The sequence below is a fragment of the Mustela putorius genome, unplaced genomic scaffold (assembly GCF_011764305.1).
Source record: "Mustela putorius furo isolate JIRA1106 unplaced genomic scaffold, ASM1176430v1.1 tig00000508_pilon_pilon_pilon, whole genome shotgun sequence".
NCBI classification, from domain to species: Eukaryota; Metazoa; Chordata; class Mammalia; order Carnivora; family Mustelidae; genus Mustela; species Mustela putorius.
The window spans coordinates 5,183,767-5,200,550 of record NW_025421402.1 but is presented as its reverse complement, the minus strand read 5'-3'; the positions used below and the strand labels follow the sequence as shown (position 1 = coordinate 5,200,550).

The 16,784-nt window shown below is 59.8% G+C and overlaps 1 protein-coding gene across 2 annotated transcripts in view; it reads right to left on the bottom strand.

The window, feature by feature from the left end:
* The window catches only part of CNTN2 (contactin 2), a 33,061-nt gene extending 18,705 nt beyond the window's left edge, over positions 1 to 14,356 (bottom strand). Inside the window, exons 1-5 of one of the 2 annotated variants that reach the window (XR_199718.3) lie at positions 14,039 to 14,356; positions 4,908 to 5,063; positions 649 to 793; positions 345 to 520; positions 96 to 191 (exon numbers count right to left, since the gene is read on the bottom strand). Coding sequence is in view for 1 of the 2 variants with exons in the window: in XM_004756420.3 (XP_004756477.2) it covers positions 96 to 191; positions 345 to 520; positions 649 to 793; positions 4,908 to 5,063; positions 14,039 to 14,264 (799 nt within the window). In the remaining variant the exon portion in view is untranslated. The remainder of the gene's footprint in view (positions 1 to 95; positions 192 to 344; positions 521 to 648; positions 794 to 4,907; positions 5,064 to 14,038) is intronic. The other variant, XM_004756420.3, reaches the window with a different exon arrangement.
* Positions 14,357 to 16,784: the final 2,428 nt, after the last annotated feature.

Genomic DNA, 16,784 nt, shown 5'->3' with positions numbered 1-16,784 from the left:
TTCCCAAGGGTTCCTCACCATCTTTTACTCCAGCCCTGGGTGGCTGGAGGTCCCTGCTGTGCCCTGCCTAACCATGGGTGAGGGGCCCGGCTCACCTGGGTAGTGGGCGGGCGGGTTACAGGGCAGCATCACACCCCAGCCTTCGTGGGTTTTCACCGGGTCTCGCTCCTCTTTGGAGAATTCCTGCAGAACTAGAGGTAAAGACCGGGCACTTGGGCGCCGTCCTCCAAGACTGGGGGCCTCTCCCCAGCTGGCCTCCATGGGACATAGTCCCTGCCCTTTCTGGAAACCCTTCCCAGCCCCCTATGGCCCTCCCCAGAAGTGCAGCCCTCCATGGGTCTCACAGCCGAAGCGGAGGACAGCCTCTCTGCTGACGACGGTGCCCACTGGGTTGGAGGCCAGGCACTGGTAGACGCCGGCGTCCTGGGCCTTGGTGGGGTTCATGATGACCAGGTTGCCCCCCACCAGCTGGTGGCGGGAGCCGGGCTCCAGCTTCATCTCTGTACCGTTCATCTTCCACCTGCAGCGGGGGGCAGACGGGGAGCCTCCTGAGTCCTGCTTGGCCGCACCCAGCCTGGGGGCAGGGCTGGGGTGAGGAAGAGCTGCACGGCTGCCCGGGGCCTCCAGCGCCCGCCGTGGGGGGCTCACCTATAGGTGGCTGGAGGGCTGGCCCGGGCACGGCATGCCAGCGTCACCTTCTCCTCCGTGGACTCCTCTGGGAATAGCAGGCCGAGAGGTTGATCTTCGAAGACTGGCCCAAAGGTGGCCGGGGATCCCCGGGCTGAACTCCGAGCTGTAGATGGGGGACACCACCAGAGGCCTTAGGGCCTAGGGCCCAATAGAGCAGTGCTGTCCCACAGGACATTCTTCGAGGATGGCAAGATGCCATGTTCTGCACTGCCCAATATCGTAGCCACGAGCCCCAGCCTTCAAGCCCTCCAAATGTGGCCAGTGCAGCCAAGGAACCCAAGTTAAAATTTTCTTTCATTTTAATTAATTGAAACCTGTATTTCAGCAGGCCGGGCAGGCCCCAGTTGGCCAAATTAGTTGAGTAAATCACCCCTCCCACACTCAGGTATGGAGCACCTGCTGTGTACCTAACACCAGACTAGACCGTGTTGCAAAAATGAATAAGACACAGTCCCTCTTCCTCGAGGGGCCTGCAGTCCAGGGAGGGAGACAGAGGAGGACAGGACAAGGTGCTGAGAGCTGTGGCCGCAGCTGGGTGCGGGGGCCCTCGGGGCAGAGGGAGCTGATCTGTAGGTGTGAGAGGCCTGGGAAGTCATGGGCCAAAGAGACGGGGAGAGGATGTGTGTCCCTGGGGCCTGATGGTCCTTCTGGGCCCATGGCACATGCTCCGGCTCGTGGCCTCTTACTGGCCATGACGGAGCCCTTCTGAGCCTCAACAGCTCCACCTGTGAAATGGAGCGAATACGAACTGGCCACCCAGGGTCTGGAAGAGGGCTCAGTCTGGCCCACGCTGTGTGCTCTGGAAATGTCTGTGGGACCCAGGCATGGAGCAAGGTGGAGGGTACGGGGAGAAGGAAAGGCTTATGGGATGGGTATGCAGGTAGCTTTGGGGGGCATTTTTATGCCATTCTGCTGTGGCAACTGAAGAAAGGCCCTGGAGACAGCATGACTCGCTTGTGGTCACAAGGCAAGTCTGTGGCACACGCAGGTCTAGACCCCAGTCTCCCGAGTTTGCTGAGCACATGGGTGTCGCTGGTGCAACTGGAGTTCTCGTGCCCGGCCCCCTGTCAGGGCGGATGCCTCTTTCTCCAGCCAGCATTGTTCCACGCCAGCAGGGCGGGGGACACCGAGGCACAGAGGGCGGTGTTTCACACCTTCCTTCCCACGGGGGCTCTGCTCGCTCACTCGTGGGGCCTCGTCATGCTTTGCCTCTGTGGTGTCGGGCAGGAGCCAGGCCACCCCTAATTGGCTCCTACCCCTCAATGCAGCTGGTTTCAGGCCCTCCCTGGTGGGTGGGGGGATCCCCATTAAACAATTAGTGTATCCAGCTGCTGGCCCGTTCCAGGGGTGGGGGACGCACACTCCCATGTCACAGCTGAGGCCCAGCCCTGGACCTCGGGGGAGGAGGGCAGCTGTTAAGCAGCTCTCTGAATGAGGAAGGAGGCAGGACTCCCTGAAATGGCATCCCCCATCGCCCTCCCCGCCGCCCCAGGCCTCAGAGGCGGCAGCCGGGGTGCCAGCATCATCTCGGTTGGAGAGCCCCGCTTAATCCCAAGTTAATGATGGTGGTGGAGGGTAGGGACCCCTGCCCCAGCTGGGACGGCCCCAATGGGCGGGGAAGGAGGGCTGGCGGGGGTGGCCGGGCTGCTGGGAGCCACTGGGAGCCACCTCATGTGTTATAAGCGCTTCCAGTAACTCTGGGGATGGCGGGGGGTGGTGATGGGGCCTGGGGTGCACTGAGGCTTTGAGACTGGCTTTCTTCCAGAAAAAGCTCTGTCCTTTGCACTCAGCCACATATGCACCCTCGGCCCAGGGTCCACCCACATGTCTTGCCCACACACACTTCCTTACATGCACACACGCGTGCACACACACACACACACACACTTACCTCTCTGAGCAACTCCCATAGTCAGAAACACATTCATGCACACATCTGTGCCCATGCACGCCCAGCTACAAACGTCTGTGTGTGCTTATTTACACACACACACGCATTCATACTGATAAAAACAGGGGCTTTTTACTGAGTGCTTACTCTGGATCGGATGCCACACTCTGTATTTCCTCGCCTAACCGCTTTATGAGACAGGCACTGACATTTCCTTACTTCCCTCATGTGGAACCTGAGATGTAGGAAAGTTCAGGAACTTGCCCCACATCGCACAGCGAGGAGGAGCGGATTGGGGATTCGGAGCCCGGCCAGCTGTGCCTGTGGCCCGTGTCCTCAGCCACAGCGGCTGTGATTCTTTCCCCGGGTTCCCATCAGAGCCTTCCGAGGCCCTGTCCTCCCCCACCTCACCCAGAGGTGCCTCGTGGGCGCTCCCTCTGGAGGGCAGCTGGGGCCAGGAGCCATCGCTCTCGCTGGAAGGCTTTCCACACGCATCCGTCATCCCCCCAAACGCAGCACCCGGTCCAGGCAACAACTCGCTGGCATTGGCACCCTCTTAAACATCCACAAACACACTCTCCTTCATCCCACACCTTCCTCTGAGGCTGCACACACACACACACACACACACACGCACGCACGCGCGCGCGCACGCCTTCCCTTGCTGCCTGTGTTTCATATTCTGATGCGGATTCCCTGTCCAGGCAACTCTTCGCCCCCAAACATGGGCATCTGGAAGCCCAGAGGAAGGGGCAGGAGCACCGAGAATGTGGAGGGGCCTCCTGGCCGCCTTTCCTGGCCTGGGTGCCTGGGACCCACGGCTGCTTCTCCAGAGCAGGGTAGTGAGTGGAGACAGCTTTTTCTGGGAGGGGGGAGAGCCAGTGATGGATGTTCCATGCGGGGATGGGCCCCCCCCTTCCCTGGGCCTTTGTGCATCTCTAGGTCTAAAAGTCTGGCTGCTGCCCACACCCCTGCCTCAGGTGTTGTGGTCCCAGCCCTAGTGGTCCCCAATGGGGTGGGGCAGTGCTGATGCCCCACCCCCCCATGCCTCCCCTCTACTGTCTGGGGGGGGTCGGTAGCCATCGGGGCGTGGGGTGTGTGGTGGCTGTCTGCTGCTCTGTGCAGCTGGTTTCCGCCCAGCCGCTGCTCTGTCCCTGCCCCAGGGGTGAGGGTGCTGGGAGGTTCCGTGGGGGCCTCTGGGTCAATCCCGCTTCCCTGCAGCCTCAGGGATCTGGGTGCAGGCCTGGAAGGCAGTTAGGAGGTAATGAGAGCATCTGAAAGTGTGCCAGTGGAATCCTCCCCAGTGAGAGGGAGAGAGAACCTAAAATGTGCTCTGGAACGGGGTGGGGGAGGAGGGAGGGAGGGAGGAGGGTGAGGGCTCTTTCTCCCGCGGACGTCTTTATAGAGGAAAAAAAGCATCTCTGGATCTGGGCCGGGGGTCAGGACAGAGAGGGCAAGTGGTGGTCCCAACAGGCCCCTCTGAGCAGCGGGGGACCACCCTCCAGCTCCCGGAAGGGCTGGGTCTCCAGCACCTCCTTCCCCACGGGCTCCCCGGGGGCCGGCCAGCCTGGGTCTGGGCCCGCGGTGCCCTCTCCTGCCGGCCTCCCTCCCGTGCTCTCCGTACCTCCTACCCCACGGCAGCCCTGCCTTGAGAACTCTTGCTGGCTCCCCCCACCCCGGCCTTCTGCCTCAGGCACCCCCCGCTTTGTCTCATGTCTTCTCAGGTCCTGCACTCAGTCCGTCTGTCAGGCTGCAGCGGGGCCCTGGGGAGCCCTCCTAGCGTTTTGTGGAGTCGATCCCTGTCTCCTCATGTGACAGGATGCTAGAGCGGTACGAACCAATAGAACTTTCTGTGGCGATGGAAATGTCTGTCAACTGCGCTATCCAACATGGTTATTAGCCCTTGAAACGTGGCTTGTACAACTGAAAGACTAATTGCAGAATTTAATTTCATCTCGGTTTGAATCGTTCCATGTGGCTGCGGCTACCCCATTACAGGACAGCGCAGCTCCTTAGGGGGCTCAGCTCGAAGACAAGACCACGGAGATCTGAGAGCGCCACAGTCTCGCTGTGTGGCCCAAGGCACGCCTCGCCCTCTGTGCATCGTGCTGCTTCCATCTCTATTCTGGTGGAGACCGTTCCCTCTCACCTCGAAGGGAAGGGAAGAGCCACAAATGGGAAAATTTTAGCAAGGAAACGGCCTTAAAAATCTAAGTGCCACAGCACGGGAGAGTCCATGATTTCTGAAGTCATCACTAAAATAATAGCAATGACAGAGCAGTATAATCATCGTGCTGGGCCCCGGAGCCCAGAGGAGACCTCCTACCTGGAGAGGAGACGAGGGCCACAGCGACCAGAAGCAGCAGGTGTGACTTCCTCCTGGTGGGTGTCCCCATGGTGGACGTGCTGGGCGGAGATCGGGAGCTGAGGAGAGGAGGCTCAGCCCAGCCTGGGGAGAGTCCAGCTGGAGGCTGAGAAGGACCTGGGGAGGCAGAGGTTGTGGAGGACTCTGAGCCTCGGAGCGCCCCTCCTGGCTCCCTCCTCGCTCCTTGGTAAGTGGGCAGAGCTTTTCCCCCAGCCTGGGGAGAGGCAGGATTGCTGGAATTGCTACGCATTCACCCGCCCCAGGCCCCCAGGGGAAGGGGCTTGGCTGTTCCGGGGGAGCTCTTCCCGGCTGAGTGCCTCCTAGAGGCCCCCCGGGAGTCTGGCTCTGCCCGGTACCTGCCCCCCCCACCTCCCCTACAGCCAGCGGGGGGTTTGCTCAGGAAGTGAGAGCAGTGGCTAATTGGGAGGCAAGAACCCACCTGCTCCTCGCTTGATTCAGGGTCCAGATGAGAACAGGGCCATGCCTGGGTGTGGGGAACATCTCCCTCCTCCAGCGTTTGGGGCCCAATTTCCCCTGCCCCACCCCCACAGCTGCCTGGGTTGGGGGTGGCGAGAAGCCCCTTTGGGGGCGGCATTAAGTCTCTGGGGTCTTCCTTGTTTTTCTAGCAGTGAGGAGTTTCACTGGTTTATTCACACCCTCTCTCCTGGACCCCAGGTCCCTAGCCTTGGCCACACCAGCAGTGCCTCCAGCTGGAAGGGCTGATGGGCCTCCACAGGCCCTCTAGGATCCAGGAGTTAATGTGGCTCCCAAAGGAGCCTTCCTGTTATACGGACACTTGGTTAAATCCTGGAGCTCTGAAACACCCGTTCCCCGGGCGGGGGCACTCAGAGCTAGTCAGAGCTCCCCTCGGCCAAGAGGCCAGAGGGGGCCTCATCCTGAGAGGGGCGCGAGGGGCCAGCCCTTCCGCCGGCTCCACGTCTCCAGGCGGACGTTCTGAGTTCGGGGCTCCCAGGGCTCCCTGTCAGAGCCGCTGAGGAAAGTAGATAACCCAGATGCAGATTCTGCTTCTCTGCCCTGCACCTTTCCAGAAGCCTGAGAAGGGGGAGGGGGCGGAGACTGAGGCAAGACCATCTCTGGGTCTGAGTGTCTTTTCCTCTGTAAAGCAGGTGCTGTAAGGTCCCCTCCAGCTCTGCGACGCTCCCAGAGAGTGTAGCATGGCTGAGGGACTGGGGATGCTGTCCCCTGGATGGGAGTGGGGGGGCATGGGGGGTGCTGCTGCTGGGGAGTGGGGGCAGGGTGGCGGCAGTGGGGGCAGGGGAGGCTGCAGATGACCCCCTAGTCTGCCCCCAGGGTCAGCGCGGGGTCTGAAGACCCAACACAAGACCAGGATCTCCCAGCCTTCATGCTCTATTCCTTCAGAAAGAAGGGGCTCCCAACCCCCTTTAAACCTCAGCATCTGGCCCCTGGCAACCTTTCCCTGCCTCCTGAGGAGCTGGAGGAGGGAGGGGGAGAACTGGCCCCAGGGCATCAGGGAGGCTTGGGGCTGGGTGTCCGTGGCGGGGAGGGAGTGTTGGGGGGGAGTTGGGGGGGTGGGGGAGCGATGTTCAAACATGTGGCTCTCCCTCCTCTGCCTCAAGCCCAGCCTCATATCCACTTCCCTTTGTCAGGAAGGGGCCCAGGTGCTGTCTCTCCGTGACCTGGCACCCCCCTTCTGTTCTTGCCACTTTCAGTTCCAGAATTGAGCCCAGAAACTCTGCCCTTGCCAGGGAGCCCCTCAGAGACCCCCACAGGCACACAGTTAGACTTCGGCTGGGCTCGTGGCTAGACCCTTGGCGCCCCCTCATGGAGGTGCCTCCATTCCAAGCCTGGGAGCTCCTTCATCTCGGTCCCGCCAGTGCCTAGCAAAGTGTCCCTCGAACAGTGGCTGTGATTGTGAGTCGCCTTTGACTGAAGGCGGGCAGCTGTGGCCAGATCCTCGAGCAGCCAGCGACACACTCGGTCACATACTCCCACTCTCGCATAGCTGATTCGGGGGCGCCGGGCTTCGGTGCTCCCCAGGGGCTGCAGGAGGGCCAGCGCCCCAGGGCACACACACTCACACACTCTCTCCTCCTCATAGTCACACACTCATGACACACTCAGACTCTCTCGGACACTCGCAGGTATGCATGCACACTCTGCCTCTTCGTCTCACATACTCTCTCAGACACTTTTACACACTTTCACACTTACTCCCACTCTTCCCCACACACCTTCACATACACACACACACCTTTACACACACATACTCTCTCTCCCTCTCTTTCTCTCTCTCATACACACACTTCACACACACACACACACACACACACACACATATACTCTCAGGTCTCTAAGGTCAGCAGGGTGTTTACTCATGGAAGAATCTAGAAGTATAGCCTTGGAAGCTCTCCTTCTGATAGGGAGCCGGTGGGGCACTGCAAGCCAGCCAAGGCTTTGGAATCCACAGACGACGGGAGTCAGTGATCTGCCCTCCTGCCCTCACAGCTCTGAGAGCCTGGCCATCTTATTCCTCCTGGTGGAAGCTCGGTTTTGCTCACCTACCAAGTGGACGTTGTAGCACTAACGTTCCAGGGCTGTTCTGAATGGGAACTGAGGTGAGGGAGCGCCCTGCAGGAGTCTGGGGCCGTTTGGACTTGCTTTGCGGTCACGTTTCAGATGGGGGAATGGAGAGAGAGGTTGGGGCTCCAGATTCGTTCCCCATTTCAGCCCGAGCAGGAACTACTTGTGTCTGCTTTAGCTACTGGAAGTTCCCTTTAAACAAAGGGTTCCACGGTTCCAAAAAGTTTGAAAACGCCTCTTGGCGCTGGTGCAGCACGTCCTGGAGTCTGGCATGAAGAAGGTGCTCCATCATCGTTTGCCTCCTGCCCTTTGTCTGCCCGCCAGTCCCGGAGCTCGGGGAGCGGGCGGGGTGCGCGCTCAGGGAGGAGCTGGGCTCCAGGCGCTCGTCTGTCCTGAGTGTGCCAAGCAAAGCAGGGACAGATGACCGAGGGAGCTGGGGCTGGAGACTCCGGGGGCAGGAGTCTGCTGCTGCCCACCAGCAGTGGTGGGGAGCACGCGTGTGTGCACGTGTGTGCATGCGCAGGTATGTGATGTTTATTTGCATCTCTGTGTCCCCGTATGTATGTGTGGGCTGGTCTCTGTGTGTACCTGCATCTGTGTCTGTTCGTGGGTATGTCTGGTGTGTGTGTGTGAAAGTGTATGTGTGTGTGCATGTGTGTGTCCCCACCCAGCACAGGGTGTGACGACCCAGTTCCTGCCTTGTTTCTTTGTGAGCCGCCAGGAGGATCACTCACCCGGGAGCACTTGTCACCCGTCACAGCGGTCAGAATTACCTGTTAGTGCTTGCCATGGGCGTCCGCCACGAGTAACACAATCCCACTGCTCATTCCCAGTTCAGTTTAATGCAGACTTTCATCAGTCACCTCGGGCGGATGGGCCCTGGATAGCCTCTGGGGACTAAGACCTGCCTCAGAAGGGACAGCCCTCCTCCTTGGGGAGGGGCTGGGATTGAGGACCTGCAGGAGTTGTCTTTGGGGAGCACTAGGGACCAGTCAGGCCAATCAGATGTACATTGCCTCCACTGGTGCCAAGGACTTGTGTGAATACATGCACACACACACACACACACACACACGCACGCATGCACAGGCGCACACACATGCACAGAGCCTGGGTCAACTGCCTCCCTGAAGATGAGGCAACTAGCATCAAGTTTTCCCTTTCCCTTCCAATGTTTATTACGGGTGCCAGGCATAGTGCTAAGCACCGGGGAGGCAGTAATGAAAACACTGCCTTTGCAGAGCTTCCTGACCCACTAAGCGTGCCCCAGTCAATCCCTGTGCCATCTGCCCTATGACACATTCTAGAATGCCCAGGAGGGAGGAGGCCTTTTTGTTGTGAGCAAGGCAGCAGTGGAGCTATGCCAGGCCCAGAGCCGGCCCTCTGAGCCCGGAGCCAGCCAAGCCTGGCCCAGGCCAGCTGTCCCAGTGCAGGGGTGCATGCTGGTGCAGGCTGGCACAGGCGGGCACAGGCTGGCACCATTAGGGGCTGGTCCTTTGCGGCGGCGGTGGCACACGGGAGAATGGGCTGCTTAGGGGTTCAGGGGCACCAGGGGGAGTGGGCTGAATTGCTGGGTGTGGGAAACCAAGGACCTGGGGGACAGCCATGGGATGGAAAGCTGCGAGCCAGACTTTCAACACGGGACGGAGTTTTCTGGGCTGAGGACCCCTGTGCAGAACTAACTAGAAAATGACAGATACGCTCTGCCTGGATGCTAGACATCCAGCTCCTGGCCCTGACTCTGTCTCTCCTTCCCCTGGATAATGGAGATTTGAGTACTGAGGGGTTTGGTGACGTTCAGATGGTGCTGGTCAGATAAGGGGCAGTTTGGAGCTAGGTTGAGGGCAGAGACTGAGTGACTTATTATAAGCCGGGAAGCACTGCGGGGGCCCGGCCCTTCAGCCGCCCACCATCCTCCATTCCGCAGCACAGTCGCCAGCAGGGTGGGCTCTCGTGCCGACTGGCCTGGCCCTTAATAACTAGTGTAATGTTACTACACGACTAACCAGCATAGCCCTAGCTCTTCCATTCATTACTTACTCTCTCCAAGCCTCAGTTTCCCACCTGCAAAATGGGGATGAGAAGGGATTCTGGGGAGGTCAGCAGCCGGCCTGGCCATAGTGGGTGCTCAGAAAAGATCAGATCTTACACCGAGAACCCTCAAGGGACCTCCAGGATGGGCCCCAGCACTCTGAGGGGCACAGACAGACGCCCCCCAGTCAGACTCACTCCTACACAGTCATGACTTTCGGGCGGCACTCACAAATGTGTGGGACACACACAGGCGACCATGGTCTCTCTGGGAAGGTGCCTTCCTCCCCTCCGCCCCATAGGTGCTGCCGGCCCCAGGCAAGTAGCAGCAAGCAGGCTACTCGAGACAGGGCACAAGCACATAGAACCACACCCAAATGTGGCGTGTTCGGGAGGGCACCGGGTGGGGACAGGCACACGGGCGCTCCCAGCAGGCCCTGCTCCTCGACCACCCCCACCTCCCACCTGCAGGTCCAGGAAGGGGGGGGGGCACTCTGCCTAGAGAGGGAAGTACCACCTGGGATAGGGTCATGGTCCTGCAGGAAGGTCTGAACCACTCCACACCTATCTGGAAAGACAGGGGTCTGCAGTGGCCTGGTGGGGCCACAGGCCAGGCAGGGCCAGAGCTGCTGGGGGAGGAGGGCAGTGCTGGAAGGTCTTGTGAGAAAGGAAGGTGCCCTGAGCTGGAGGAGGTTCCTTAGGACGGATTTGGGGGGGGAATAGGGACCTCCTCAGTCCCCAGCGGGGGATAGGGACTGGGTAGGGACAGGGGCGATGTACAGCTGGGTCTCTCCCCAGCCCCTTCTATATTCCCCCTCCCTTCTCACTCCCCAGTTTTCTCTACAGTTTCTTTGTACTAGCAGCTGGTTCGGAGCCCCTAGCCCCTCTGGGGAGAGCTGTGGCCCAGGCTTACACATCTGTCGGAGCTGTCAGCACCAGGGGAGTCTGGCCCTTCCCCTGCAGCCTGGAGGCTCTGACTCTCGTGGTCTGGCCCGCTCCCCTGGAGAGATCCCTCAGAGTGTGGAGAGGGAAAAGGGAGAGACTTACATCCTCCTGGGAGGAGCTCAGGATAAGGGGCAAGGCGTCCCCAGCTCACCTGCCAATATGCAGTGGGACAGATTGAGCAAGGGTTTGGGAGGACCATCCCTGTTTGAGAGGCCAGGAGTAAGGATGATTGTTTCAACTCCGTTCTAAAAAACCACATCAGGAAGAAATCAGTGGACCAGTTTCCCTATGTGCCCAGATCTCTGCAGAGGGGAGACTCCCCCCAGTTCCTGGACAATTTCCTGCAGGCTGGTTCAGAGCCAAGCCTGGTGGGGGCGTCTTTGGACCTGCTCCTCCCCTCTGATTAGTTTCTGCTCTGGGGCCCAGATTAACTGGGTCTCTTGGGGCGGCACTACAGGAAGGCCGCCCTCCAGCCAAACGCAGAATGGGGGGCCTCTTGATCTAGGAGGCCGGCAGACTTGGAGAGGATATGGGCTAGGGCGTAGGAGATCCAGCAGGTTCTTCTAGATGTTTGTGGGGTTGAGTGGGGGGGGGTGCTTGTTAGATGAGATGGGTGCTGGGGTGCGCTTGGGCCTGCATGTGTCCTGGGGTAGAGGGCGCTCACTTTGGGGTGAGAGCGTCACACCTCTGCATCATCTTTGGGTAAACACAGAAACATGAGCTCACTTCATACCAAGAGAGGGCTTTAAACCAAAGAAAGGGCTTACCATCAGGGCACACAGCCCATGGAAACTCTCATGAATGTTCCAGATTCCCAAAACCCCCTGTGAGGTGAGTGGGGGAGGTTGGTCTAGGTTAGGGGGGCTCAGAAGAATGAGAGGTGGCCGGCCTGCGGGACGGGCTGAGAAGGATGTCTGTCTTCTTATGAGTCACTCCCTGTTACCTTTTGAAAAAGCATAACTTGAGGCTGGAAGGAATTTAGAAGGCCGTCCATGCCACCTCTGCCTGCAGTCAGGGCTGTGGACCAGACCCCAAACAGTCCCTGGGGAGGACTGCCCCGCCCCCTCGTGGCTCATCTTCCTGGCTAGGAGGTGTCTCTAGCAGTCTGACTTCAAGCCTTCCTGCTGCACTGGCATTTTCTTTGCTCTGGTCCTTCTTTCCCTGTGTATGGCCCACCTCTTGCTCGGGCCCCTGGTTCGGCACTGGGACTCTCCCCTAGATCACCAATATCACCCACGTTCAAGTTTAGAGATCATCTCTGAGATGATGATCAAACATTTGTCTTGAGGACATGCGAGGGGGCTTGGGGGGGCCCACATCCTCCCACGCACCCCAAATGTATTGCTTCCCTCGTGGCCTCGGGGTCAGAGAGGGTGCCATGGGGAGACCCCCTTCTGCGTACTCGCTCCTGAGGACTAAATTCGGTCAGTCAGAGACAATCTGCACAACCGTCCCGTGGAAAAGAGGCCCAGCCTACATGTGTCTCTATTTGAACAATTGCCGGCAGGGAAGGTGCTGGAAGAGAGTTGCATAAGGAGAGAAATCTGGCAGGGGCAGTGGTGGGGAGGTAGGCTGAGGGCTGAGGCTGCAGGGGTGCACTCGGCCAGGGAAGGGAGTATGAGGGAAGAGCTTGGCCAGGCGGGGAGTGGAAGATGAACGGAGTGGTGGTGGTGGGGGGGCGTGGTAAGAGAGTCGAAGGAGCAGGGGACCATCTCCAGGAACCTGTCCGTCTGGGTGTCTCTGCTTCCCTTCCCGCTGGGGAGCACCAGAAGGACAGGTGAACCACATGTGACTCTGATATTCCCTTCCCATCTGTCCCCTGCCTCCCTCTTGCCGGCTGAAGACTCCCGATAGATCCCATAGGAAATTAGGAATAACTTTGACCAGGTGGCAGAAGCCCTGCCTGAGTAGTTTTGCAGCCTGGCTAGAAAGGGGTTAACTGGTGAGGCACCCTGGAGAGGGGCTTGGATGCTGCCTGGGGGCAGAAGTCCTTCTTTGCGAGGCCAGGAGTCAGGGCACCATTTCCCTGCTCTCCCCCTAGGATCCAGGGTCCCACCAGCCTCTCCCACAGGTGGCCCACCGTTTGACCTCCAGTGGCTCATCTGGTCCCTCTGAGGGTGAATGGGAAGCTACAGGGACAGAGCATCTCTCTGGCCAGAGGGTCGGGAGATGAGCCTGAGTGTTCGAGGTTTCGGCCCAGAAGGAGATTAGGAGCCCCCTGAGGGACGGGGTTATTCGGGCTCTCCTTCTCCGCCCCCCTCTGAACAGAGGGCCAAGGAAGCTGCCAGGGCTGGGAAGGGGGCTCATGGGTCTCGGGGAGTCAGGCTGAAAGGAAGGGCAGTAGGGTCTGATGATCACAGGCTGGTTGTGGAGGGGGGAACGTTAAGGGCAGGTACTTCGGGGGCCAGAGAACCTGCCCTTCTCATAGGCCACCCCTCCTGGTCTGCCTGGATTCCCAAACGTCCAGACAACCTTGACTGACAGCTTTTTCTCCCTGGGCACAAGCTCAGCCCCCAGTGTTGTGCGGCTGAAGGGTCCTCACTTTGTCCCTATGTAGCGCCAGGACGGTCCCCTTCCACAGGCACTGTGTCATCTCACCCCCTCTTTCTTGCTTCCCATCCCTGGGAATCTCTCCTGGAGAAGGCAACAGGATTCAGCTCTGGCCACCGGCTGCGGCTGCCTCCCCCATCTCTCTGGTCGGTGATGTAAGCCCCATGGTACTTTCCCTCTTTCTGGACCCTCTAAATGGAGTCCCCCTCCTTTCTCGCCAGGCCCCCTTCCTCCAAGGAAAGCCAAACTTAATGCCAATCCTTTCCTCCCACCCGTGAGGAGGACGGGAGGGATGTGGGGGAGAAGACAAGTTGGGGACGGCGGGGGGCGGGGGAGGGAAGAAAAAGAATTTCAGCCCCGGTGGCCCCGCTTCTCACCCTTGGAGATGTGACTTGCCTCAGTTTCTCCTCCCTCAGTCCCCACTCTCGGACAAGCCTTTGCCCAAACTTGAGTTCCATTCCCCCCTCTCTCTCTTCCACAGCCTCCCCCTCGAACTGAAGCAAGACTTCGCAAAGAGGTCACCCGGCAGAGGCACACTCAGGACCACCTCAAGTCTGGATGGTCAGGTTCAATTCTACCCAGGCACTCCTGGGGGGGGGACGGGCAGGCCAGAGTCTGGGGCTTGGCCTCATGGATGGTCTGGCCCTGGACCCCAGCGCTGGGCAGGCCCCGGAGCCGCTGGCCTCTCTCTGGGCAGGTGCTGGTGCCGGCTGGAATTCCTGGACACTGCTGGGGTCGAGCCTCCTGGCCAGGCTCGCCTGCCAGGCCCCTGCAGGATGCCACCCACATAGACAGGGTGGAGGGGACCTCCGGCCCACCCCCCACCCCCCAGGGGCTGGGTAAGAAGTCAGCCTGGCCTCAGCCTGCGGGAGCTCCTGCTCTGCCCCTGCCCCCTCCCAAGTTGCAAGGAAACTGAGCCGGAGCCCTTGAGCCTGGCCGCAGCAGCGCCCGGAACCCCCACCCCCTCCTCGGGGCCGGAGGAGACAAAAGCAGTTGGCACATACCTGGGGTGAAGGAAGGGTGTTGGCTGGGGCAGGTGGACGCTGCCCGAGGCGGTGCGCCGGAGCCAGCCCGGCCTCCGGCCCCCGGGGCCGCCCTTCTCTCCGCCCCTGCTCGCCTCGGCCGCTCGCCGCGGTCCCGGTGCGGCGGTGGCGGCAGGGGTGGCGGTGGCGGCGGTGGCGGGCGAGGGCGCCTGTGTGTGTGTGCGCCCGCCCGGAGCCACTGCAGCATCTCTGCATCAAGATGTGCTCCTCCCTCTTCCAGGCTCCGCTCACTGGCTGGCTCCGGTCCTCAGCCGACGCTCGGGGGCCCCGGAGATGGCTTCCTTCTGCCCCCCTCCCGCCCCCTTCCCGTCCCCACCCTTCTGGCTTTACCTCATTTGCTGTCATTTAAGGACCAGGGAGCAAGCCGGGGCGCCCTCGTCTTCCATAATTCATGGGCGGCTCGGCCGCGGGGCGCTGGCTGGCCTGCCCGCCCCAGCCCCCCATCGCCGCCCAGCCCAGAGCCGAAGGGGCCCGAGAGGGGTGCGGCGGGGAGGGCAAAGAAAGCGGCTCTCGGCTCTCGCTCCTCAGACCCTGGACACCCGCGGAGGCAAACTCTTCGCCTCCCCCAGACGCCCCCCTCCTACAGGGAGGCGTCCAGATCAGAAATCTCTTGCTGTACGGGGCAAGTGGGGGGGGCTCCTTTGCCCGCCCCACACGTTCATCTTTATTGTTGCCCCCCAGCTTATGAAAGTAGCAGCCCTCTGTCCAAATATCCACACGCTGCAGGGAATTTAAAAATAGACAAAGTCCCTTAACAAACCTGACTTTAGTGCCCCCAGACTTATTATTTTCCTGTATATAATTATGTGGGTTACTAGTATTATTTCATGAAAATGGGATCGCACGCTCCAGCATGATTTGCAAAATATCTTTAAACTGTGTAATAGATCTTGGACAGCTTTCCACATCAGTGCTTATGGATCCAAGCCCATTTTTAATCAACCAGCAGTGTGAGGTCATGAAGAGCTCAGTAGACTGAGGGTTGGAAGGTCCAAAGGAGAGGCTGGGCTCTGCTACTGACTGGCTGTGTGTGCTCGGCTAAGCCTCCTGCCCTCTCTGAGCCTGGCTGTTAACGTGAAGGGGTTAAAGATGGCCACGTTTCCCGCCCACTCTGAAATGCTGGTGCTCATCCAGGCCTTCCGCTCACCTCCTCTGCTCTGTTCCTATCACCTGGGGTGGGGATGGAGGGGCACTGGGGTGTGTGTGCCCTGGATGGCTGGGCCCTGGACATGGGGAGACAGCCATCTGCAGCAGCAGCAGTCACCCTGTCAGGCTGTCACTGTCGTCTCGCTCCCCCCTCTGCTCCACCTGCTGTCCAGCTCACATGGACAAGACTAGGTAGTGGTCCAGATGTTGAAACAGCTGGCAGTGCCAGGCCGGCCTCGAAGTTTGCGATGGCCAGACCTGTCGAGCCTGGAGCGCAGCTCTGGGTCTGCCGGAGTGGGGGATGGAGGGGGTGGGTGGACGCCGGGCCTTGGGATACATCCGGGCTGAGTGAGAGGTCCTGGAGAAGGAGAGGACAGGGAAGGGCGGGGAGGCTCTGCTGCCCGGACTCCGAGGCCAGAACGCCTGCCCAGGTCCCATCTGCTCTCCCCTCCCGTCCTTCTGCTCCACGCGGAGGGGCTCTCCCAGCTCAGGGTCTTCTTTGTTCCTGATGGAGAGACATCTGATGGTGCTGATGATGCTTCTCGGGGAACTTGAGAAGCTGCTGGGCACCCCTTCCAGGACGCCCTTCCCTTTTCTGCCCCTGCCCGCATGGTCCTTGACTGTCTGTCTGTCTGTCTCCCTAGGGCTGGCATGTTAGCCTTGCCCTCTGATGACAGGCCGGTCAACTCGGGCTCGGAAGGGAGCGCTTCAAGTTCTCTCCAGGCAGAAACTGGCTGACAAGAGAGGACTTGGTGCATCTTTGGCTGCGGGGCTGACGGTCCAGGGGACGGACCAGGAGATGGGCCAGGGCACGGGCTGACTCAGGGACCGAGGGTCTGGAAATGCTTGCAAGGATTGCTTTAGATGGAGACAGCTGTCTTTGTGACTCTATTTTAGGACAGCTGCTGCCCTTGCCGTGGGGGCTGGGTGCCTTGGAAAGGACACGGTTCCCTCCCGATCAGATCAGCCTGGGTGACTTGGGTGTCTAGATCTCTGATTCCTCTGCCATCCGCCTGCCCCGCCCCCGGGGGGCTCTGACAGCCACAGCGAGAGCACTTACTAAGTCCTTACCAGCGAGAGTACTTACTAAGCCGAGAGGAGAGTGGGGAGACAATTCCCAGAGTTTCATCTTCTTGCCTGTTTCATCAGCTGCATCTGGTATTGATGGATTTGGGGGGGCTCCCGGGGCTCCTCACTGCCAGCTTCTAAGGTGCTCCTGCTGCTGCTGAGGAAAGAGTGGGGTAGACGTTTGGGGTTCCAGGCTGCATTTTGCCTGTGGGTTCAATCTGGTAATAACTAAAGTACTTCATAATATTATTACTAATTATTATATACATTATGAACAACAAACAATTCCAGTGTCTCCAATGTGCCAGGAGCTGTGCTGAGTGCTTTATCTGACACCCCTCCAACGGGTATGTGTTATTATCATCGTTCTCATTTCGCACACGATGCTCAGAGAGGTTGAGGAACTTGATCAAAGTGAACAGAACAAATGGAGAAGCAGAGGCTGCCAGTCGGCTTCCAGCATCCGTGGTCCCATCACTACACCATGTGCCCC